This window comes from Saccopteryx bilineata, chromosome 12, assembly GCF_036850765.1.
Source record: "Saccopteryx bilineata isolate mSacBil1 chromosome 12, mSacBil1_pri_phased_curated, whole genome shotgun sequence".
NCBI classification, from domain to species: domain Eukaryota; kingdom Metazoa; phylum Chordata; class Mammalia; order Chiroptera; family Emballonuridae; genus Saccopteryx; species Saccopteryx bilineata.
The window spans coordinates 8,075,171-8,101,115 of record NC_089501.1 but is presented as its reverse complement, the minus strand read 5'-3'; the positions used below and the strand labels follow the sequence as shown (position 1 = coordinate 8,101,115).

The window sequence follows — 25,945 nt, the reverse complement described above, 5'->3', positions numbered from 1 at the left end:
TCAACCTATTCTTTCTCAGTTTTCTCTGAATGACATTTCCATTCATCCAGTTGCCAAAATCAAAATTTTAGATTGCCTTTGATTCCTCTTTCTTTACCCTACCCCCAATATCCAGTCAGTTACCTCTTGATTCTGTGCCCAACATCTTTCTCAATATTTTCTCCATCTCTACTGATAACTCTCACCTGAATTACACATACATACACTTTTCCTTTCTCTTCATTGCACGCCTTGCTCTATCCTAACTATATCTTTCCTGTGACAAGACAGACCATGTCTTGTTCTCTTTTGCTTGCAGGTTTCTGTATATACTGCAACATTCTTTCTCACTTTGCTTTTTTGTTGCTACCTCTGGAAAGCCTTCCTGTATTTTCACAATCTTAGTCAGATTCTTCTGAACATAGAATTACCATACTGTAATTGCCTATCTTACTTTTCTTTATATGCAAAAAGAAAAACAATTACCCTTTATCTGGTTTAATGTTTATATATAGTTTTATAATTGAACTAAACCTCAATGTCAGCAGAAATATAGTACAAACACTGCTTCATGCTAGAATATATACTTCAACACCACGTGTTGCTAAGATTGGCAAGCTTTTTCTGTAAAAAGCCATATGGTATATATATTAGGCTTTCAGAGCTATAAGGTCTCTGTTGTGACTACTCAATTCTGAGTAGAGCCTATAGCAGAAGCTGCCCTAGACCATTCTAAATGGGTGTGGGGTAGTCCAATAAAACTTTATTTACAAAACAGGCAGCAAACAGGATTAAGTATGAGTCATAAATCTATTTTGTGATACCAGTATACCATAGTTATTTAATCTCCTATTTTTGAAATTTGTATTGTCTTCAACTTTTCTACCATTATTAGTAATACTATCTTAGCATCTTAATATCTAAATCATCATATATATTGTTAATTATTTTGCCTATAATAAATTCTGAAAATGTAATTTCTAGGACTAAGTACATTCTTAAGACTTGAAAATGAGAATACGTTATTATAATACTTGCCTTCTTACCATGACTATGAGGAGTTTTGTTTGGTTCATTTTGCAGTTTTGTGGGATGGGGAAAGAAAGATGGAGTGAAAATTTAGAAAGAAGCAAAGAAAGACTAGAGGGAAGCTTATTGAGTTAATGATGGTGGTATAAAACTTTTAGAAAAGATATTCTAGGAAGAAAATCTGAAAAATTCTATAAATATAAATTTTCCTGTTCACGTAAACAAGTTATTTTTTTTGCTAGTTCTGTAGAGTTTTATTTAAAATTTTGTGTAACTTGAGTTTGAGATTTGGGAAGTGGGGTTTGCAAATTACAAAATAAGCATTTCTTGTTGAATCTCCTAAGATAGATACTCTTAGGCCAGCATGATTTTGACTGTGGTTACTAATCAGCTTGCTTAAGAAAAAAAAAGGCAAGAAAAAGAAGACAGCAAACTTCCCATTCTGGATAATGAAGGAGTCTAGTCAGAGCAGGAATTGGCAAACTACTATTCATGGACCAAATCCCTCCTGTTGTGAATGAAATTTTATTGAAACACAGTATGCCTATTCACTTAAATACTGCCTATGACAGCTTTTAGGCTACAAAAGCAGAGTTAAGTAGATGTATCAGAGATAGCATGGCCCATAAAGCCTAAAATATTTTCTATCTGCCACTTGACACAAAAAACTTTGCAGACCCTGGAATACAGTAATGGTATGTGTTAATCTTTCTGTTCATTGAACATGGATCTACAGAAATAAAGTTAACGTTGCTATGAATAAACTAATAATATTTTAGATGCCCAATTTAATTAAGAGACCAAACCCAGGTACTTAAAAAAATAGAAGGAAATGTGGGAAAATAACATAAATCTTGGAATATAGAGGACTTAATGTTTAGTATAATACTAAGTTCTGCAAAAGATTAGATTCAGAGCACCCAAGTACTGGCTGTTTCAAAGGCATCTGCGTTAGTTATAGAGTCCTTACTTACACATAGTTGGAAAGTAGCCATTTCCACAGAGTTTTGCCATTGTGTCTTTAAAAATCAGCAGTTAGGAGGCCCTGGCCGGTTGGCTCAGTGGTAGAGCGTCGGCCTGGCGTGCGGAAGTCCCGGGTTCAATTCCCGGCCAGGGCACACAGGAGAAGCACCCATCTGCTTCTCCACCCCTCCCCCTCTCCTTCCTCTCTGTCTCTCTCTTCCCCTCCCGCAGCTGAGGCTCCATTGGAGCAGAGATGGCCAGGGCGCTGGGGATGGCTCCTTGGCCTCTGCCCCAGGCGCTAGAGTGGCTCTGGTTGCAACAGAGCGATGCCCCTGAGGGGCTGGTGGGCGTGCCTGGTGGATCCCGGTCAGGCGCATGCAGGAGTCTGTCTGACTGTCTCTCCCCATTTCCAGCTTCAGAAAAAAAAAAAAAAAAAAAAAATCAGTTACGCTGTGACAAGTTTTCATGGAGCTTTCCTGAAACAACGTTGTTGTAGTTTTTGAATTAGGCAACATCAGTTAAATTGGAAAATTTAGACTTAAAATATTTTTGAAACCTATGTAGATAGGCTTATTTCCCCCAAAATAATCTTTATTCTTACTAGACTTCTTGCCTTAATTTAGTTTGACATGGCAGTAAAAGAGGACATTCAGAAAGTAGCGATATTTTCTTTCTTTGCATCCACATAGTGCCTAGAAATAGCTAGTATTCTAAATCCTTTACCAATCTCAAAAAATCATCTTGCAGTGTTCCACAATGGCATAGCTTTTGGTAATTTTATGAAAACATTACTTAAAAACTGTGTGGAATGTAGGAAAAAAGCCTCAGGACTTAAGTCTTAAGTGCCTCTTAGCTAGGCCACTAAATCTGAGTCCCAGTACCAACTACCTACCTCTGGTCTTCTTTTATGCTAGAGAAACCTCTAGTTTAATGCCTAAGCCACTGATTTTATGTCATTTTCTCACAGCTGAACCTAATCCTAACTAATGGAGTCAAGGTAGACTAGTTTATCAGGGACTATATAGCATGTGACTCCACACATTTTTGAGAAATAGAGCTGATGGAGGGAAATAAATAGGAGTGGTTTATATCTTTGTCAAGATAAAGCAATGCTATTACAGAACTACAAATTTTACCATAATAGAAGATGATGCTAAAGAGAAATTGACTCTCCCATTTATTTTTACACATTCTCGAATTTATCATTTTGAATTTATTATTTTACCTCATTTCCCATCATTTCTGTGATACTATTTTATATTAAAGTCATTGGTGCTTTGCCAAGAATTTTTTGTGCTCTATTTGTTCTTCAGGTGGTTGTTCTTGAGGGAGGGTGGTAAGACACTGAACCATCATTAGGTGCTGGGGAATCAAAGGAAGGAACATCTGTGTGAATGCAGTAACTACAGCATTGCATAGGACTTTGGGTCATTCAGGGTAGGAAAGTGCCATAAGCTGGGGACATACAATACCTATACATTTTACAGTAACCCTGATGGTAGTTTCATTAGTTGTATTCAGAGTCCCTTTGTTTTTATAGATTTTTTTTTTCAGGTAGTAAAGAATGTCATGCCATTTCTTTCTCCTAAACAGTTACTCTGTTTTGTAGAGCATTTGTTCGTTCATTTAGTATATATTTACTTAACATATACTGTGTGTTTGTGCTGGGTCCCGGAGATATTATGATCATTTAAAAACACTACCAGCTTCCAAAGAATTTTCAGTCAAATGGGAGAGTCAGATAAGAAACAGTTGTTTACAGTACAAAATAAGAACTGAGAAGTTAAGGTTAAGGAAGCTGGCCCTGGCCAATTTGCTCAGCAGTAGAGCATCAGCCTGGCGAGTGGAAGTCCCAGGTTTGATTCCCAGCCAGGGCACACAGGAGAAGCTCCCATCTGCTTCTCTAACCTTCCCCCTCTCCCTTCTTTCTCTCTCTTCCCCTCCCGCAGCCAAGGCTCCATTGGAGCAGAGTTGGCCTGGGAGCTAGGGATGGCTCCATGGCCTCCCCTCAGATTCTAGAATGGCTCCGGTTGCAACAGAACAACAGCCCAGATGGGCAGAGCATTGCCCCCTGGTGGGCATGCCAAGTGGATCCTGGTCGGGCACATGCAGAAGTCTGTCTCTGTGCCTTCCTGCTTCTCACTTCAGAAAAAAAAAAGACTCACTGTCAGTACAATTTGAATTTTTTCTATTTGACGAATTCAGCCCTGGTTGGTTGGCTCAGCAATAGAGTGTTGGCTGGGCCTGTGGAAGTCCTGGGTTTGATTCCCAGTCAGAACACACAGGAGAAGCCACCATCTGCTTTCTACCCACCCCCCAACTCTCTCTCTCTCTCTCTCTCTCTCTCTCTCCCCCCACACACACAGCCATGGCTTGAATGGTTCAAGTAAAATTGGCCCAGGTGCTGAGGATGGCTCCATGGCCTCACCTCAGGTGCTAAAATAGCTTGGTTGCAGAACAACAGAGCAGTGGCCCCGAGATGGGCAAAGCATCTCCTGGTAGGGGGTTTGCCAGATGGATCCCAGTCTGGGCACATGCGGGAATCTGTCTTTGCTTTCCTGTCTCTCAAAAGAAAAGAAGAATTCAAAAACTGCAATATTTAGAAAATAGTACCATATTGTATTTAGAAATGAAACTAAATAGCCAAAGAATTTGCCTTTAATTGAAAATATTTTTTCATTGTCCAATCAGGTCTCCTTCTATCACCATTTATCCCCCCTTTTAAATAGATGATGTATTATAGGATTTTAGAATTGTATACCTGAAACCTGTATAATTTTATTATCCAATGTCACCCCAACAAATTCAATAAAAACTTTAAAAAAAAAACCAAAATGACTATATTCAACCATAAAAAAATATTTTTTACTCCTTTGATACTAAGTAGCATAATTGTGGCTAAAAATAGAAACTGAAATTGGTCTAACAGCAAGATAGTTTGTAATTCTTTAAAAGTATGAAAGTTAATAGTTCAAATCAGAATACTGCACTCAAAAGGTATTGATCTTATTACATTGTGACTTATCTTTCCAATTTTGCTCTACTTTATGTAATAACTTCCAGATTTATTAATTATGTTATAACTGTACCTTCGGAGTAAGATGAACTAATATTATTCATAATAAAAAGTGTAAACAGTTATTAGTAGAACACAGAACTATTTCTATAGATTTTACATAAATCATTCTAAATTATATTTAGGAAATAGTAGTCAAATAGTTCCTTTCCTATCAAAAGAAGAAGACCAGTTAAACAGAATAGGATGAGAGTGGGCAAGAAGCCTGAGATTGTGTTGGCAGGAGAGTACAGTGATAGTGAGTGACAGCATGAGAAAAATGGACGTGTTCGTCCATCACTGCTGCTCTCCTGCTTGAATTAGATGAATAGTATGGGCCCAAGGGGAACTAAGGACAGTGCTCAGAGGACAGGAACCACTTCCACACAGCTCTGCCAGATTCATGAGAGTAAGGATGGGTCTGCTTTTTGTCGTTGCTGTTGCTGCTTAACCTTGTCAGAGATACATTACTGTTTCTGTGGCACTTCTTTTGTGAGTTCTTACTCATATTACTTTCTTCATCATGGCTGTGCTGATTGTTGACAAGTCAGCACCATTTATCCCTTCTGTACCTTGCCAGATATAGTGGCTTCCACGAAGTGTGCATGCTTGTTTCTTCTCTTGTTGTGTCTCCTTGTGTACCACTCCATCAAATAGGCAATTTAGATATTCAGAAGTCCATTACAGACAATTGATTGGTAGCGATTTTCTTTTGATTTTTGTGGGAGTTATTTTTCATTCTTCTCTTCCCCCAATAGCAGAACTCCACACACTGGAATTGTTTTTACTTTCTCCTTTCACCTAGACCTGTCTGTCGTAGGAAAAGTCTCTTGTTTGAAAACATTCTTGCTAAGATATATTCATTGATCTGTTTAGTCAATTTTTAGTGAACTTTTGTAAGTGTCATTAACACTGTACCAAATAGTATTATAGGGCAATTCAGTGACATAAAACTAGTTAGATATTGAGTATGAAATAGTCAAACATATTTTCTCCACAACTGCTATTTAAATCATACCATAATGCTTGTATTTATAAAATGTTCCTAAATGTTTTATTGTAAAATGTAATTAATACAAGTGGCTTTACCTATGGGTTAAATTTATTTAACCCTTACCTTAGATAATCTGTGTTGTCATTAGAACAATTAAATGATGTGATTTTGAGCTTTGTATTATTAAACATTTTTAATGCATCTCCCGACTAAACTTAATAATGTGTTACATTTTAGGTCAGAAGACATGTCTTCATCTACATGGCATCTTTCCTTACCTCTATGTGCCATACGATGGTTATGGACAGCAGCCAGAAAGCTATCTTTCTCAGATGGCATTCAGTATCGACAGAGCACTTAATGTGGCTTTAGGCAATCCATCTTCCACTGCTCAGCACGTGTTCAAAGTGTCATTAGTATCAGGAATGTAAGTATATGATACCATTTTCTAAAATTTTTATTTATCTGTTTCTATTGCCATTCTAATTAAAAGAAAAAATATCCAATTAAAATATACTCTTCATTTTTTTTTTACTTCTAACCTGATTGAACTGGAGCAAATTTCTTGCTATAAATTTTTGTTACAATAAAATATATATGGTTAACAGTGGTTTTTTTAACCTTTTCCATTTATCTGCTTTCTAAAACTGTAAAAATTCATGTAACTCATTCAACAAATATTAACTAAGCACCTCTTTGTGCCAGGCACTGCTCTGATATTAGTGAACAAAATAATGGTTTTTGTCTCCATGGAGGTTACATTCTAAAATGGGAAACAAAATAATCAATAGATATAACGTGAGATAAATTTATTTATTACATGATCATTAGTGCTATAGAACAAAAGATGTAGAGCAAGAAAAGAAATATCAGCAGTGTAGGGTGGGCAGGTAGACTGGTGACAGTTTTTAATAGGGTAATAAAGGGCAGGTCTTATTGACTAGCAGTTTGACATTCGAATAAAGACTTGAATGTGAGGGAGTAGGAACAGCATGGAGGCAGGTGGCTGGAATGGAGTGGGGAAAGGAGTGTAGGACAAATGAGGTTAGAGAGACATGAGAGGATGGAGATCATGTTGGCCAATGGTTCTCAAAGTATGGTTTCCGTGCCATGGTTTCCAGGATTATCAACATCAACTTTACTTGGTTTGATAGCCATGAGAATGTACCTCTCAGATCTCCAAATATAATAAGCATGATTGAACAACAGCCCCAGCTGCTGCACTAAAATCCATCTATCTCTTATTTGCTGAAGTTCCTTTCCATAAACTACTCCCAGTCATGACTAAGCATGGCGAGGATACTAAGGCAGGCCTATTCCTGGGAGACACCTGAGAACTCTGACAGCCTTTCTGAATTTCCATCAGTCACACTGCATAGATGACACTTCCACCAATCGTCCCTATATCCCTCTCTCTTTTACTTGGGATCAGACCTGTATCTAAGTCTGAGGGCTATCTTAGCCTCTCCTGGGTCCCTCTTCATTTTCTGTCACAGGTATTTTCCTTAATAAGTTTCTTGTACATTTTGACATCTACTTCTCAGAAGCCTTGAACTAACACATCTGGGAACTTAATCAAAATACATTATTGGATCTAACCCCAGACCTAATGAATCAGAAACTTTGGTGGGCCCAGTATTTTGTTTTAGTAAGCCTTTTTGGATGATTCTGTTGCATACTAACGTTTGAGAACCACTACCATAGGCTGTTTCAAGGACTTTGACTTTTACTTGGAGCTGTTATATGATTTTGAGCAATTATGGTCTAGCTTTAACTGGAAAAGATTACTTTAACAACTTTGTTAAGAATAGATCATAGAGCCTGACTTGTGGTGGCGCAGTGGATAAAGCGTCGACCTGGAAATGCTGAGGTCGCTGGTTTGAAACCCTGGGCTTGCCTGCTCAAGGCACATATGGGAGTTGATGCTTCCAGCTCCTCCCCCCTTCTCTCTCTCTGTCTCTCCTCTCTCTGTCTTTCCCTCTCCTCTCTAAAATGAATAAATAAAAAATTTTTAAAAAAAGAAAAGAATAGATCATAGAGGAATAAGGATAGAAGCAGGGAAAACATTAGGACACTGTTTTATTAATCTGGGTGAAAAAATCCAGTGGCTTGTGCTAGCAAAGGACATAGTGCAGGGGAAATAGCAGGAGAGTAGTAAGAAGTGGTCAACTTTTGGATCTATTTTGCAAGTTGAGGCAGCAAGATTGGCTGTCTCATTGGATGAGGGCTTTGAGAGGAATCAAGGGTGACTACAAGAATTTGAGTCTATCTTACTAAAAGAGGAGGGTGCAGATTGTGGAGCAGGCTGCAGGAAAGATTTGGAGTTTATACTGAAACATAATGAGTTTGATATGTCTATATGAAATCCCAGTGGAGATCTTAAGTCTGTATACTTCTTCTATATAATCTCGGCTTTCCTCTGGACACCACAGTATCCTTTTAATTGAATTCCCTTTTACTCTTGACTCCAAAGCCGCAAAATTACTCTTCTCATAACGTAAATTGGATCCTTTTAAAATCCTTTAAAATCCTTGAGTGCCTTCATATTGTTCATAGAATAAAATTTAAACTTCTAACCACAGCCTATGTGATCTGACCCCTGCTACCTCTGTAGCTTGGTTCACTATGTTGTCTCCAGGAGCATTGGTCTTCTAGTTTCTCAGCTTTGCCAAGCTCTTTCCCACCTTTGTGTATGCAGTTTCCTTGCCTTGAGTTCTCTATTCTTCTCCAGTCCTTCAGATCCTTCACTCCTTCAGAGTTTTCTCTTGACTTCCCTACTTAAAATCGATTATTACTGGTATTCTGTATCTCATCTATTCTGTTTTCTTTAGCACTTAATAGAGTTTGCAATTATTTTTTTTGTTTACACACTTAATTTTTATGTGTGTCTCCCACTATCAGGTACGCTTCATGAGAAAAATGACCATATTTGTCTTATTCGTCATTATATGCCTAGCACCTCGTATGGTGTAGAGCAGTTAGTTGATAGGGCTGAATAACTATTCGGTTGAATAAATAAATGAGGTAAAAGTTCAAATCCATTTATGACAGCAACAATTATGTTAAAGAGAATCACCAGCTTTATATTCTAATTTTTTTATGTTTAATGGTTTCTAAAAACTTCCCTATATGTGTTCTTATTTCAAAGTTGAATCTTCAAACAGCCTAATGAAATGAATAATCACCAATCTTTCTATATTTTTGATGGATGTTTGTTAAAGGCATTGCCATAGTATTTTTGAGTTGCAAGTCTGGTTACCTGGGGCAAAAGATGAGCTGTTGTTCAGCCTAATTAATGGCTGCTGTTTTCCTTTTTCTCCTATTTCAGTACCTTTTGGCTTTTTTTCTTACTTAGATCTCCTTTTCCCTTATCATACATTCTAGCTCCTGTGACTTCTTTACTCCTTCAGTACTCCCTACTTCTTTATGATAGACAAGGTTGCATCTAGCCACCAAATTTAAAATTTGTACAAGGTTTAATTCCGGTCTTCCTAGGCTATGCATTATCCTGAGACTGGGCTAACAGATAGGCCATGACATGAGCTTAGACGTGTTTCTGGGGTTCCTTGCCACTGTGTGTTAGGAGCCATTGAATCAGCTTGGACTGCTGGTAACCCTACAGGTAATGAAGTCCACAATGTCCTGTCTTCAGCCCTGCTCAGCTCCTGTAGGCTCATACTATGGCTTCTTTTAATGAATCAATCCATCTCATATTTGGTCTTCCCTCATCCTGCTGCCTTCCTTTTTCCCCAGCATTATCATTTTTTTCAAAGAGCCCTGCATTCTCATAATGTGGCCAAAGTAGGACAGCTTCAGTTTTGATACTTAGCTACCATGATTCTACAAAATATACTATAATGAGATTCTCAGTTAATCCAAGTTAATTGAGATTTTCCCTATTTGTTTTTATTTTCCTTCTCATTGTTATATTAAAGAACTAACTCTAATTAGTATGTATAATTTTTTAAGCATAAGAATACCCTCTAATTGTTCTTTATTCTACTTTCTTCCCCACAAAGAGTCTCCTTGTTGAAATTTTTTGCCAACATCAATTAAAGCCAACAGTAGGAAATAAGGATTGCAGGGTAAATTATACAGAGGTTTTCTTGTCTGAAAGAAGCAGAAAACTGAATTTCTTGAGCTCTCAGGCTATAATTTGGCACAATTGATAAGAAAGCAGAATCCTAGATTTATAAAGAATTTTAGAGGTATGATAATCTTAATTTATAGTCAACTTTTGAAATTATGAGATTCTACATTTAAAAAAATAAAGATTGTTAACAAAAGATAACATGGACCACATCAATGCAGAATGCAGATTTAACCCCTTCTCCCCCATTTATCTGGCTAAAGATAAGTCATGTCTCCATACAAAGAGTTATATTTATCATTATGAAAAATATCATAGCAGGAAGATTAAAGAGTTGAATTTTGGCAATGAGAGAGAGATTATTATTCATGTAATATGTCTTTCTTTCACCCTCTCTTCATGGCAACAAAATGGGGTGAACAGCAGCAAACTAGACAGGAAGTGGTAAGTGTTATTTAAAAAAAAGCAAAGAAGGGTGGAGCAAAGATGGGGTAGGTAGTGATCCACGGAGAAGGCCTTTCTGAGGAGGTGGGTTTAAGCAGAGACCTGAGTGAAGATTGAAAGCAAGTCATGCAAAGGTTTTGGGCAAAGCTTTCTAGGCGGAGGAAACAGAATGGGAAGTTATTTCTGGAGTCAATTGAGTTAGAGGGGCTGAAATGTTTAGAATGGCTGGAGGGGAAAGGAAGAATGGTATGACATAAGATTAGAGTGAGTGGCAAGGGTGACATAAAGAGCCTTTTAGACTTTGGTAAAGAGTTTGATTTAAAAAAAAAAAAAAAAGAAATTGCTCTATAGAAGTCATACAGATGGCTTTAAGGGCTGAAACTGCTTTAAAAAAATTGTTTAAATGAACCCCAAATAATGACTCCACTGCCAAATTTCTTCTGTATTTGATTTCCACTAGACTGTGAGACATGACAGAGAGAAGTTGTATTCTAATAAGTTTTTTTCTAATTTTTTAGTCTCTTAAATTTCTATTTACAAACTTTTCATAGGCTTCATCTAAAAATAGGTATACATATACATAATAGGTATATTGTCTCTGCTTAATGAACTTGCATAATTAGTAAATAGATGATTAAGGAAAGTAATATAAATGCTGTTAATTAAAAGACTTTGTAGGTGAAGAGCTTTAGTTTTTGACAGAAAAAAAAGAGAAGTGAAAGATGGTACCTGAATGAAAGGTCAGAGTAAGGAGGAAATAGCCAATTTTAAGGAGTTATAATGATTGAAATTAATGTGCAAAATAGTTTGCTGCTCCTTTTTTGTTCCTAGTTTTTTTTGGGGGTTTTAGTGGTATTTTTAAACTTTTTAAAAGAAGTAACCAGGTTTCAATATTTCATATGTTAACCTGTGGTAGGTTTAATTGCCAAGGAGTTATTGTTTGATTGGGGGGAATTTGAGGATAATATTTAATACAAGTAAGAATTAAGCCAGCAAATTAGACAGTAAGTTACATTATTTCATCTCTGAATGATAAAAACAATTTGATCTTTTTTTTTCTTTTATTTCAGGCCTTTCTATGGTTATCATGAAAAGGAAAGACACTTTATGAAGATCTATCTTTATAATCCTGCAATGGTGAAAAGGTACAAAGTTTAATGAAATAAAAATAACTATCTCCTAAGTATTTTAGTAATAAAAAGAGAAATCTAGAACAAAGTCTTATATAACTTGTAGCGTTATTAAAGAAAGAGAACATAATATGTACACATTTGAGTAGGAAGGCTTTTTTAAGGGTAAAAGGGCTTTGGTTTATAGCCCCTAACTGCTTCTTACTGTCTTAGATTTAGAGTTTGTGGAAGTAGATAAGGAGATCTGATAGCTGCCATGTATGATCTTAGTGCCCTGCTGGCCAGACCAGATGTTCAATACCAAAAGAAGTCAGCTCTTCAGTTTCCAAGCAATGAGAAGTGTGTTAGAGTGAGGCCAGGGTGATGGGCCTCTGAGATCTGACAATCCTTTTGACTCCTTATTAGTCATTAGTGAAATTTTATATACTGGATTTTTTGTTTTTGTGTCTGTTTGCTTTCCTTTCTTCTCTCATTAAGTCTCTTTTATGACCTATAGCTTATTCTTTCAATTATCTTAGAGCCTATGTTATGGAGGGTGGGAAGAGCACATATAGAGAAGACTTCAGTCATCCTCTAGGGTTCAAAACAAGTGTTTTCATTCTGTGTGGTGACAAGCCAGGGGAAAGCTTTGGAGAAGTTCTGAGTGTTGTTCTTCCAAAGATGCCTCTCTGCCAGTAGGTACTAGATTCCAAAAGGTAACTTTTTGGTAAGATACAAATTGGATGTTTCCCCTGGGACAGTTTAGGTACCAAGAGAGGCATCACTGAGGAGATGAGGTTGATGCTAAATTAGGCCATTGAGCACAGTGAATCACAGTGGTTATTGCCTTCTCTGGTAACCAGTGAAAACTACTGTTCTCTATTACCTGCCCCCAAACAGCTTCTGTTACGTGGGGTACCAAAACAATTTTCAAGAATAGGTACTTAAGGCAGTGATGTTTCTCATACCAGTTTTCCTCTAGTCACACTTTCTCATATCGATGGAGCAGTCTCTGTGGATCTTACCCTCTCTTACGTACACAGTGGCAAGAGTAAATCTCAATCATTTGTTTCTCTTTTTTATCCCCAGTTGTGCTAAGGGGAAGCCGGGAATAAAATTTGCAGTAGTCTTTTATAAATAATGTATCAGTTATAGTTCTGCTTGAAATATAAATCTCCTGTGATCTTGATTTCCATTTTCCTTAAACTACCTATTCTCCTGACCATACCCTAGAACTTGTCTCACCTTCTGAGATTTTAAATGCAGACATCTTGGTTTCTACCTCAATCTTCCATTTTTTTAACGAGTTTTTGAGATATAATTTAGACGTCACAAAATTTGCACATTATATGTGTACATAACTTAATGATTTTTAGGATATTTACTGAATTGTGTACCTATCAGTTTTAGAACCTATTCATGGTTCTGGTAAGATTCTTTGTCTCTTTTCTATCTTCTTAACTCTGGCCCAAGGTCTTTAGCTTTTATACTCTTTAGCCCTGCTACTATTATCTTCCTATTTTGTAGCCTCCTCCTGCAACTAATTTTTCTTTCCATCTTAGATTCTATTCTTTATCTTTTCACCTTTTTTTTCTGCCAAGTGAAACTATTAATTCTGGATTATCCATTTATTTATGTACTTTCTTTCTACTAAATTCTCATTCTGATTACCGCAAAATACAAAAATATCACAGTATATTGATGCCACTGTAAATTCATGATCTTCAGCTTCACTTGGGTCATTCTCTGACTTGCCTTACTTCTACTTTTCCTGATTCAGTCTCTCGTAACCATTCTCCACCCCCTTTACTCAGTTGTTAAGTCCATCCTGAAGCTTTGCCTCCTGGCCCAGAGAGAAAATAGAACCCATCAAGCTAGAACAGTGGTTGTCAAAGTGTGAACTGGAGATTTCTGAGACCCTTTCAGGGTATCTGCACAGTCAAAATTACTTTCATAATAATACTAAGATGTGATTTGCCTTTTTCACTCTGGTCACTGGTGGTGGATAAAAGTGCTGACATCTTGGTCCAAATCAGGGTAATGGCATCAAACCACAGACCCCCACCCCTTATTCATGGGAGATATGTCCCAAGAGCCCCCCCCCCCAGTAGATGCCTGAAACTGCAGATAGTACCAAGTCCTATACAGTATGCTATGTTTTTTCCTCTACATACATATGCTTTATGGCAGGGGTCCCCAAACTTTTTACACAGGGGGCCAGTTCACTGTCCCTCAGACCGTCGGAGGGCCGGACTATAAAAAAAACTATGAACAAATCCCTGTGCACACTGCACATATCTTATTTTAAAGTAAAAAAAAACAAAACAGGAACAAATACAATATTTAAAATAAAGAACAAGTAAATTTAAATCAATCAACTGACCAGTATTTCAATGGGAACTATGCTCCTCTCACTGACCACCAGTGAAAGAGGTGCCCCTTCCGGAAGTGCGGCGGGGGCCGGATACATGGCCTCAGGGGGCTGCATGTGGCCCACGGGCTGTAGTTTGGGGACCCCTGCTTTATGGCTTCTCTTTGGCATAGCTTAATTGCCAGCATAACTACTCTTGCTCTTTGGAGCCATTATTAAGTAAAATAAGGGTTACTTGAACACAAGCACTCTGATACCACGACAGTCAGTTTGATAACTGAAACAAGTACTGAGTGACCAACAGGTAGGAGCATATATAGCATGGATACTCTGGACAAAGGGATGATATACACCCTGGGCAGGACAGAGCAGGACTGCTAGAGATTTTATCATGCTACTGAGAACAGCATGTAATTTAAAACTTAAGAGTTGTTTATTTCTAGAATTTTTCACTTAATATCAGACCATGGTAAGCGAAACTGTGGATAAGGGGGACTACTGTAGTAGTTGCTGTATTTTTCACTACTAAATACAGATGCAAAAGATAAAAGCCAGTTTTACTTAAGAGAATTTATGAGGGTATTGTAAAATTATTAATTTTATTAAACCTTGACCCTTTTATATACATCTGAATATTTTATGTGACAACGTGAAAGTAAGCATGAAACTCATTTTCTGTGTGCTTAAGGACTATAAATGAATGTCTCAAGGAAAAAGCACTTTTTATGACTGTTTTTAGTTGCAAGCTGAACAAACCACTTTTTGTTAATGGGAGTAATTTTAACTTGAAAGAACAACTGATAATTAGACAAGTTATAGTGATTCAACTATTTAACAGATATCTTTCCAAAAAAATGAACAAAGTGAGCCTGTCACCTAAAGAAGAAAACACATAGTATTTTTTGCCAATGATAAAATTTGAGCTTTTAAGCAAACATTAGAATTTTGGAAAACTTGACTGGTACTGTGAACTTTAACAGCTTTCCCATACTTAAAGATTCTGATGAAACAGATGATGATATTAACAAATTTTTAAATAATGTTTAATGAAATATATCAACATTTAGAAGATCTAACTTAGTGGCTCTGTATTTTCCAAATGAAACAAAATACAAAAAAATTTAAAACCATATTCACTATTGATATGGTTTTAAATTTGACAATGTTGCTAACCTTTAAAAACCTTCCTCTCCACTCCTTTCCATGTCTATACCTATTGGCTCCCATGGTTTGGTTTAGTTTTTGTTAATTTTTATGTGTTTGACTTCTAAATGTATATCAATAGCTTTCCCTCCAGAGCTCCTGGTTAATATATTAAATAATCTACTGGGTAAATAGAATAGCACTATAGTTAAGAGTGAGGACTTACAAGTTAGAGAAAATTTAGTTTGAATATTAGTTCTTTCACTTTGTATGATTTTGGACTTTTTAATCTAAGAATCAGTTTTTATGTTTCTAAAATTGGGATGATAATACCATAGGTTTATAGTAAGGATTACTAGAAATTAGGCATTTAAAGCACCTAACACAGCCCTGTCTGTAAGCTCAGTTGGTTAGAGCATCGCCCCAAAGCACAGTGGTTGCCAGTTTGATCCCTGCTCAAACAACATACAGAAACTAATCAGTGTTCTTGTCTCCCCCCCACCTTTCTCTCTCTTTCTCTCCACCTTCCTCTCATAAAATCAATACAAATTTTTTAAAATAAAAAGTCAATAAATAGCCCTGGCCAGTTGGCTCAGTGGTAGAGCATCAGCCTGGTGTGCAGAGGTCCTGGGTTCGATTCCCGGCCAGGGCACACAGGAGAAGCGCCCATCTGCTTCTCCACCCCTCCCCCTCTCCTTCCTCTCTGTCTCTCTCTTCCCCTCCCGCAGCCAAGGCTCCATTAGAGCAAAGATGGCCCAGGCGCTGGGGATGGCTCCTCGGCCTCTGCCCCAGGCGCTGGAGTGGCTCTGGTCGCAACAGAGCGTCGCCCCCTGGTGGGCGTGCCGGGTGGATCCTGGTCGGGCGCATGCGGGAGTCTGTCTGACTGTCTCTCCCCGTTTCCGGCTTCAAGAAAAATACAGAAAAAAAGTCAATAAATAAAGCACCTAACACAGTATCCAGTACTTAGTACTTAAAAATGTTAGCTGCCTCTGCTGTGTTAATAAAATTATTCTTATCTTCATCTTCATTATCATTCATTTCCAATATTTTCATAAAAATCTACCATTATACCTAAACCAGTATTTCTAAACTCAGTTTATCTTTATTCCCCCTCCAAAAAAAAAAAAAAAAAATCCCCCAACCTGTTTTCTTTCAGTCCATTCTATTTCAGTAAATGCTGTACCACCAGCCAGCTACTTACACAAGAAATCTAGGCATTATCATCAACCACTATTCTACTTTATCCTCCACATCTTGTTAGCCATCAAGGCCTGACCATTTATTTCTTGAATGTCTGCTGAATTAACACATTTCCATCATCTTTTTTTTTTTTTTTTTTTTAATTAAGTGGTAGGCAGGGAGGCAGAAACAGACTCCTGCATGCGCCCCAACCTGGATCCACCTGGCAAGCCCTATACTGGGGGATGCTCTGCCCATCTGGGGCTGCTGCTCTTTTGCTCAGCAACAAAGCTATTTCAGCACCTGAAGTAGAAGCCCTGGAGCCATCCTCAGCGCCCAGGGCCAACTTGCTGGGACCTTTTGAGCCATGGCTGCAGGAGGGGAAGAGAGAGCGAGACAGAAGGGGAAAGGAAGGGGTGGAGAAGCAGATGAGCTCTTCTCCTGTGTGCCCTGACCGGGAATCAAACCTGGGACTTACATATGCCGGACCAATGCTCTACCACTGAGCCAATCAGCCAAGGCTCCCACATTTCCATAATCTTTATTAAAGCTACCATCATCTTAGTTTTTTCACAATAGCCTCTTACTCCCTAGTGTTGTGCATTCGGTAGCTAACCTGGTCATTTCACTTTCTTCCCGTTCACTTCAGAAACAAATCGCACTATCTCTTGAAATGTCTTACTAGGTCATGGTCTGACTTCACATTACTACCTCTCTAGCCATCCCTTCTCACCATACTTCTGTCACCAGCTCTCACTCAGTGGTTTCAGTTTCCAAATGAGCTATGTTTTCTCATTACCCTTTGTATGCACAGTTTTATTTGCATGAAATACTCTTTCTTCTGTACAGACAAAAAATATTTCCAGTTTACTGGTTAGTCTCCTACTTAGAGGCTTTTTCTCTTCAGGAAGGCATTGTAGAAACTATCTCGGTGCACTAATACTATTTTATAATTGCCTATCTGTAGGAAAACAACTCAGAGGACAAAAATATTAAAATGGTAACATCTCTTGAGTAGTGGATTGAGTCATATTTCCTTCTTTGGAATTTTTGTATAATCTTGTCAAAATTTTTCTGAAATTTTAAAAGAAAAAACTTACTTTAAAAACCTTTTGTCTGGCCTGACCTGTGGTGGCGCAGTGGATAAAGCGTTGACCTGGAAATGCTGAGGTCGCCAGTTCGAAACCCTGGGCTTGCCTGGTCAAGGCACATATCAGAGTTGATGCTTCCAGCTCCTCCCCCCGTCTTTCCCCCCCCCTCTTCTCTCTAAAATGAATAAACTAAACAAAACAAAAAAACCTTTTGTCTCCTGACCTGTGGTGGTGTAGTGAATAAAGCATCAACCTGGAGTGCTGAGGTTGCTGGTTCGAAACTCTGGGCTTGCCCAGTCAAGGCACATATGACAAACAATAAACAACTAAAATGAAGCAACTATGAGTTGATAATTCTCATTCCCCTTCCTCTCTTTGTAAAATCAATAAATAAAAAATCTTTCAGAAAAAAATAAATAATAAAAACCTTTTTGACATTTGACTTTTTCAATATAATTAATATTGGTCTTAAAAGTTAAAATACCTTTCATCTAAATTTTTTGTCATTTTGGGGGCACCTGGCTTACTTTAAACCTTGATTTAAACTTGTAATTTCTTACAAAATACAAACTTTCAATAAACTTGAAGTAAAAAACTTATACGCTAATATGTGTTTTGTTCTCTGTTAGTATAATCATTATTCACTTAATATTCTGGGAAACAATTTTATGGTACAACTTCATTTCCCTTATTTAGGATATGTGAACTTTTGCAAAGTGGAGCCATAATGAATAAGTTTTATCAGCCTCATGAAGCGCATATTCCCTACCTCCTACAGCTCTTCATTGACTACAATCTGTATGGAATGAATTTAATAAATCTGGCTGCTGTCAAGTTCCGAAAAGCAAGAAGGAAAAGTAAGGTTGATTTTTCAAGTGAAAATAAAAGCTTTGAAACAGGTTATATAATTGATGATTTGTAAAATAATATATATTTATATAATAAGCGCTGAGTGGATAAAGAGTAAAATATATATAATGGTATTAGGCAAAGTATATGAGATGAAATTTTTTTGGTAACGGCTTTTTTGAAGCATAATTCACAAAGCACATGGTTCACTCATTTGAAATGGAAAATTCAGTGGTTTTTAGACAGAGTTATGCTACCATCACCACAATCAAATGTAGAACATTTTCAGTACTTCTAAAAGAAACCCCGCAAAGTTTGTTTTCAGTTGGTGAAAAGCATGAGAGAAGTTGAGTTAGCAAATATATTATATGAAAGCCATTTATTTTAGTTATAATAGCTAGATAAATATTGGAATGATGATTAGAAGAGATTTTTTTCAAATTATTGAAATTTTTTACAATTTGAAGGCAGAAATATATGAATTTTAGTTGGAATTAAAAGCAGGGAAATTGCAAATATGATAAAATAAAATTACATCTTAATTCATTATACTAAATAGCCCTTGGGTTTTTGTTTTGTTTTGTATAAGATAAGAGGTTATATAAAAAAAGGATGAGGTGTACTGAAATCATGGAGAGAATAGATGAATTATTTTTTGTATTTTATTTTGTCATTATTTCAGACAGATTCCAGTTAAATGATGGTAAACCTTATGGTATATTAATATATATTATATGTATGTGCATAACCTAACATTTTTCCTTAGAAGATAATAATATACAGTGTGTCCGTAAAGTCATGGTGCATTTTTGACTGGTCACAGGAAAGCAACAAAAGACGACAGAAATGTGAAATCTGCACCAAATAAAAGGAAAACCCTCCCAGTTTCATACCTATTCAGTGCAGTTCGATGTGGGCTCACGCACAGATTTTTTAGGGCTTCTTAGGTAGCTATCCCGTATAGCCTCTACAGACTCATCACTGACTGATGGCCTACCAGAACAGGGTTTCTTCACCAAACTGCCAGTTTCCTTCAACTGCTTATCCCACTGAGTAATGTCATTCCTATGTGGTGGCGCTTCGTTATAAACACGCCAATATTCACGTTGCACTTTGGTCACAGATTTGAATTTAGCGAGCCACAGAACACACTGAACTTTCCTCTGTACCATCCACATCTCAACTGGCATGGCCGTGGGCTGCTCCTCTGTATACACGGTGTTACGTCATCATCTGCGCATGCGCACATGCTGCCACATCATCCTGCAGAAACTGGGAGGGTTTTCCTTTTATTTGGTGCAGATTTCACATTTCTATCGTCATTTGTTGCTTTCCTGTGACCGGTCAAAAGTGCACCATGACTTTACGGACACACTGTTAATGTTTTATGTGAAAAAACCTTTCACAACATGCCTTCTTTTTAAAAAAATTTTTTTATTGAATTTGAACTTTCTTTCTCAAATGATATTGTGATCAACATACACTAAGTATATCTTTGCTTAGAAATGTTATATAGTGTGCTTGCAAATGCTAATTAACTTGAAGTGAAAGTAAATATTTTGTAAAGAATAGATAAGAAATTAGAACAATTAGACCTCAGCTGGCTCAGGCCAACTGTGAAAATATAGCACGGCAGAAGTTCTGAATTGGAAAGATTAGGCTTCTATTATCCACGGTGTTACGTCATCATCTGCGCATGCGCACATGCTGCCACATCATCCTACAGAAACTGGGAGGGTTTTCCTTTTATTTGGTGCAGATTTCACATTTCTGTCGTCTTTTGTTGCTTTCCTGTGACCAGTCAAAAGTGCACCATGCCGCAGCCAAGTCAAATTCAGCCCCTGCTCCCCCCATAGCAGGGGCTGGCCTAGATGGCTGCTACAGCAAGCTCCACTGCTCATGGGCTCTGGGTTCCTGCCCTGGGACCTGGGGATAAGTTTAGCTGTGGACATGGAAAAAAAAAAAAGTGCACCATGACTTTACGGATAGACACACCGTAATACTGTAGTCTCACCTTTTTTTTTTTTTTTTTTTTTTTAAATTAAAAAAAAGGGTTTTTTTTAGATTTTTATTTATTCATTTTTAGAGAGAGGAGAGAGAAAGAGAGAGAAGGGGGAGGAGCAGGAAGCATGAACTCCCATAATGTGCCTTGATTGGGCAAGCCCCAGGTTCGAACCGGCGACCTCAGCGTTCCAGGTCGACACTTTATCCACTGCGCCACCACAGATCAGGCTGTAGTCTTACTTTTGAAAGTGAAGTAAATTCAAAAGTAAAAAGGATTTAGAAATTTTAATATTATATATGCATATATAATTTTGTCTCAGTATTCAGTTATATAACCTGTTTTCAAATGAAATGAAAATCACTGATTGCTCTAGTGGTGAAGTATATAGAAGTACTTATATAGAGTAAATATTTTGAATGCGACAGAGGCATTTTATATTACATTTTTGACATCGCAGTTGAAAAGAACCATTACTCTCAACCACGCATATACATTCCAAGGTGTGTATGAATTTTTAGGAACTGGTCATATAGGTTATATATTATTTTATTTAAAGAGTAATTATTTGCAAGTTAAAAGTCAGAACTTATTCCCTTTCACTTTTCTATTCCCAGGTGATCCATTGCGTGCAACTGGATCTTACAAGAATCAGCTACCAGGACATTCTCTTACTGGTACCTTATTTCGGTGGGAAGAAAATGAAATACCAAGGTTAATGTTCTAAAGGAGAATAAAATTTATTTACATATATTCTACTATATTCAGAAATTAGTGGTTATCATATTTTAATTTTAACCTTATATTTTGATACCTTAATATATAAAGTTTTCAAAAAAGCAAATCTACCCCTGGCTGTTTGGCTCAGTATATAGAGCATCAGACTGGTGTGTGGATGCCACAGGTTCGATCCCTGGTCAGGGCACATATAAGAAATGACCATCTCCTCCACTTCTCTTCTCTCTCCCTCTTCTCCCTATCTTCCTCTCTTGCAGCCAGTGTGGCTCAATTGGTTTGAGCATGGCCCTGGGCACTGAGGATAGCTCTGTTGATTTGAGCATCAGCCCCAGACAGGTGTTGCTGGGTGGATCGTGGTTGCACATGCAGGAGTCTATCTCTCTATCTCCTCTCCTCTCACTTAAAAAATAATAAAAAAGCAAACCTCAACATTAGTATGTTACACAGAATCATAAAGTTTAAAAAGAGACCATGATAATACATCTAGTGCCTGACCTGTGGTGGCGCAGTGGATAACGCCTCGACCTGGAAATGCTGAGGTCGCCGGTTTGAAACCCTGGGCTTGCCTGGTCAAGGCACATATGGGAGTTGATGCTTCCAGCTCCTCCCCGCTTCTCTCTCTCTGTCTCTCTCTCCCTCGCTCTCTCCTCTCTAAAAATGAATAAAGAAAAAAAAAAGATTTAAAAAAAAAAAAAGAAAATACATCTAATTATTACCTATCTAATAAAAGGAATTTGGATATAAATTTTTATACTTCTTTCCAACATTCTTCTTCATTGTGCATATCCTATAACTTCTCAAGTAAAGATCATGTAATAAAATATCAATTGAAAACCTAAATAATAAATATTTTTAGTAAAAATAATTTTTTAGATTTCTAAATATTAAAAATTTGGGGGGAAGTGGGTTCACATACTGAGTATGAATAATACAATCTGTGATTTCTTTTGACTATTTTATTCTTTATTAGACTATTTATTTTGGGGAATGTAATATACTCCAAATAGTAGTTAGATTTTTCTACCACAAAGCATATATATAATCAGTCATATAAAAATTATTAATAAGAGCTTTATCTACATGGAACTCAGAGGGATTTCTGTTTTATACCACAAAACATTGCCCAGGCCTTCTTGGTCCTTTTATTGATTAGTTGGAATTTGGCAGGGTGGTTATGGTTTTCCTCTTTTCATTACTCATGTCACCTGATGCTTTTTAAGTACATTATTCTTATGAAGAATACAAGGTGGAAAAAGTGTTTTAATGACTTTTGTTTTTATTTTATGACAAGAAAATGTGAATTAATCAATTGAAGATAAACTATCATAAAATATTTTGATGTTAATTTATGTATTTTAAGATCCTAATATATACTTAACAGAATTTTCATATTATAGAATTACTTGGGCATTTTTTAATATCTAAAATTAAGAAAGAAAGAAGAATAAATAAAATCAAGAAAATATCACTAAATAATGATACAAATACATTGTTTTATGATTGGAATGTTATATTAGAATAAGACTTTAAAGTGATATGGACAGTGCCTTGCCTTACCTCTTGATTCAGCTTAACTAGTTTTAGAACTTTTTGATAAGCACATACACACATACACATGTACTTCTTGATTCCCTCTCAGAGCAGAATTGTTTTTATAATAATGTTGAAATGGTATTAAGTTTAAAGAACATTATTTACTACATCAAATTCTAATCAGTCCAGAGCCAAGTCACCGACAAGCTATATGTTGTCTCATTTTTTTTATGCCTGTGATATAGTCCCTCTCTCTCTCTAAAGTTGGAGCAAATCAGCTTGACCCAAGGATTTACCTATTCACTAGATTCCTTGGTTTTCAAAGTTCTACATTTAGTAACTTGTTTTTTGCATGCTCAAGTCAAAGTTTATTTATATTTGAAGCCCTTTTTGAACACACATCTTCTGGTTAGGTTATAAGATTATATATAGTAAAGCTTCACTGATTAGGAGTAAGTTTGGGGAAACTGCATGTATTATAATGAAAAGTTTTAATTCTAGAATGTTTTTAAGGACCCTGTATATTTGAGTTAGCAAATTATAAACAAAAATATGAATAGGCAAACTAATAAAACTAAATTAGATACTCAGAATTAGAATTTAAAATAAGTATAAGATAGCTATATATTTTTGTCTCAGATTATCTCATATTTTCTATTTTGGGGATGCTTATATTAAACACAAAGATCTAATTTTATCAAGTGCAAGTATATAATGTCAAAAATTTTGCCATAAATCATTACTCTTAGATTTTATTAGTCTTATTTATGTCCCCAGTGCTAGCACTTTCTTCTGTGTACCTTTTTTTTTTTTAACAAAGAAATGTTTTATGACCTTTCACAAACATTATCACAAGGGCCATAACAGAGAGCAACAAAGTTGTAATGATATGAGAGTGTTGAGTTAGCTACTGTACTAACCTTATCTACTAGCTCATTATCAATTACTGTATATCATGGACCTTCAGGATCACTTTCCAGAGTGTTGAATCCACAAAAATTGAATCTACTGTAGTCATCTCAACACTGGTTATTCTTCAGAATGATCTGAAGAGATTTTTAAAATTATAGATGTCTGAGCTCCATCCTCTCTGATTCTAATTAGGACTGTTCAGCTGTGAACAGAAATGTCAGAAAGGTATAGTTGTCTATCATTATTATTTCTTATGTACCTTTTATGGCTAAAATCGAATGGTCTGCATGTATTTGCTGACTCACATTTTTTACTCACACTTTTTCTATCTACTGGAAAGTTTTTGTTTTTGAGACCAGTAGAGGGACAGATAAGGACAGACAGGAAGGGAGAGAGATGAGAAGCATCAATTCTTCATTGCGGCTCCTTAGTTGTTCATTGATAGCTTTCTCATATGTGCCTTGACTGGGGGGCTACAACAGAGCGAGTGACCCCTTGCTCAAGCTAGTGACCTTTGGGCTCAAACCAGCAACCATAGAGTCATGTCTATGATCCTACACTCAAGCCAGCTATGACCCCGCACTCAAGCTAGGTGAGCCTGTGCTCAAGCCAGCAACCTGGAAGTTTTGAACCTGAGTCCTTTGCATCCCAGTCTGACACTGTATTCACTGTGTCATTGCCTGGTCAGGCTCTCTGTTGGAAAGTTTTAATTCTGAAAATTAAAGGTCTACTGGAAAGTTCTGTCCATTTTTGGAATAAAACAAAATACAAATTTTTCTTACCATCAATAAACTTTATTAAATAATATAATTGCCATTATTATTAATGTTTCTTGCCAGCGTGAGGGCAATTTGTATATCTCATTTTTGAAAAATGTTTTATCTTTTGATGCAAAAAATTGAACCAGTGCTTGTTTGATATCTTCTTCATTTTTGAATTTTTTGCCCTTCAAAAAATTTTGTAAGGACAAAAACAAGTGATAGTCGGAGGGTGCTAAGTCCGGGGAATATGGTGGATGCGACAGACATGTTTCTGTAGCATTTCTTCCTTGTTGAAATTCGTAAAAATTACAGTGGTGTAAATGAACTTTATCAGTAGCCATGGGTACACTATGGCTTCACACATAAGACTAATGTGAATCAACTTTGTTTTAGTTAATTTGCTACATCAGTATGTATACATTAAGTGATAAAAATAGAGAGGCACACATGTGCCAAATAAACATGTGCTTATGTGTCGAAACTTGTGATAGAAACGGACAGAACTTTCCGGTAGACCTTATACTTCCTTTCTCTAGGAACACCTGTTCTGAATGTCTGAAGTAGTTTTGTAATAAGGGTGAGATATAGTTATAAATTTCTACTATGTGATTGTATATTTTTTTATGCTGTTCCCTGCTTTTGTCACAAATGTGCTACTCCTGGGAAATTCACCCTTGAAATTTACAATATAACTTTTCCAAAATATGTGAAACTTTTTAGTGTAAGGAGAAAATTGATCATAAACTATTTTATCTGGTATATCACTTTATGGCAAAATTAATTTTGTTAAATTATATGAATGAATGAATGAATGAAGACTAACAACAATTTTTCTGAAAGTGAAAGGGATATATTATGATTGGTTGGCTAGTATGTTTCTTCTTGATTAATGTTAAAAATATGCATATGTAAGTTTGTATCTGTGTGTATGTATCTATGTATCTTTCTTTGAATTATAAATTCTGTGATTTAACAAATTAATTATTTAATAGTTTTTCTAATGTTCCATCAAAATTTCCTTAGGGATACGCTATGGAAAATGATGTTTTGTTAGGATGTTTCTCATAAAACATTTAAAAAGTCTCAAATACAAATGTGAATGGAATCTGCTATCACCCACTTTCTAGTAATACCATGGTCTCTCTTTTTCAATTGTTGTCAGTATTGGTTGGATATCTAAATTTTGAAATGAGTCAACTGGGATTCACCCTAGAAGTTGTATGTTTATTCTATCAAGCAGGGACAGTTATGTGGTGTCCTAATCTTTTTTTGTGGCTCTGATGAAAAACAAAAACTTCTGAGTCAAAGAACATTAGTGGGAACAACCCTCTGTAGTTCTCATAAAAAGTAATGACTGTGGTGTTACCGCATTTCCTAGCTATGATCCCACTATTGAACATGTGGTTTCTCAAGTCTGTAGTTATGGAGAATTTTAAAGAATTTTTCAGCTTAGCAGTAGTTGGGGGCAGGAAAAACAGTGTCATTTGCCCATTTTTCAGGATACTCTCTTCCCTTCATCTCTTGTTGCATATCCTCCTCATTTTTTTAAAAACTATGATTTCTGAGAAAGGTACCTCTGGGTAAATGTTTATATATGTACATGATTTGTTCTTTTTTTGTTTTTTTGTTTTGTTTGAGGGAGGGGGGACAGAGAAAGACAGGGAGAGAGATGAGAAGCTTCAATTCTTCGTTGCAACATCTTA

At 36.5% G+C, this 25,945-nt stretch overlaps 1 protein-coding gene and 1 non-coding gene across 5 annotated transcripts in view; both read left to right on the top strand.

The window, feature by feature from the left end:
* The window catches only part of REV3L (REV3 like, DNA directed polymerase zeta catalytic subunit), a 187,195-nt gene that overhangs the window by 43,319 nt on the left and 117,931 nt on the right, over positions 1–25,945 (top strand). For all 4 annotated transcript variants that reach the window (XM_066247758.1, XM_066247757.1, XM_066247759.1 and 1 more), the window contains 4 exons: positions 6,258–6,447; positions 11,625–11,699; positions 18,144–18,304; positions 20,916–21,012. In XM_066247758.1, coding sequence (XP_066103855.1) covers positions 6,258–6,447; positions 11,625–11,699; positions 18,144–18,304; positions 20,916–21,012 — 523 coding nt within the window. The remainder of the gene's footprint in view (positions 1–6,257; positions 6,448–11,624; positions 11,700–18,143; positions 18,305–20,915; positions 21,013–25,945) is intronic.
* On the top strand, positions 20,115–20,250 carry LOC136316522 (small nucleolar RNA SNORA5). Its single transcript, XR_010727752.1, has one exon. It is a non-coding gene; the product is annotated as a small nucleolar RNA SNORA5 (small nucleolar RNA).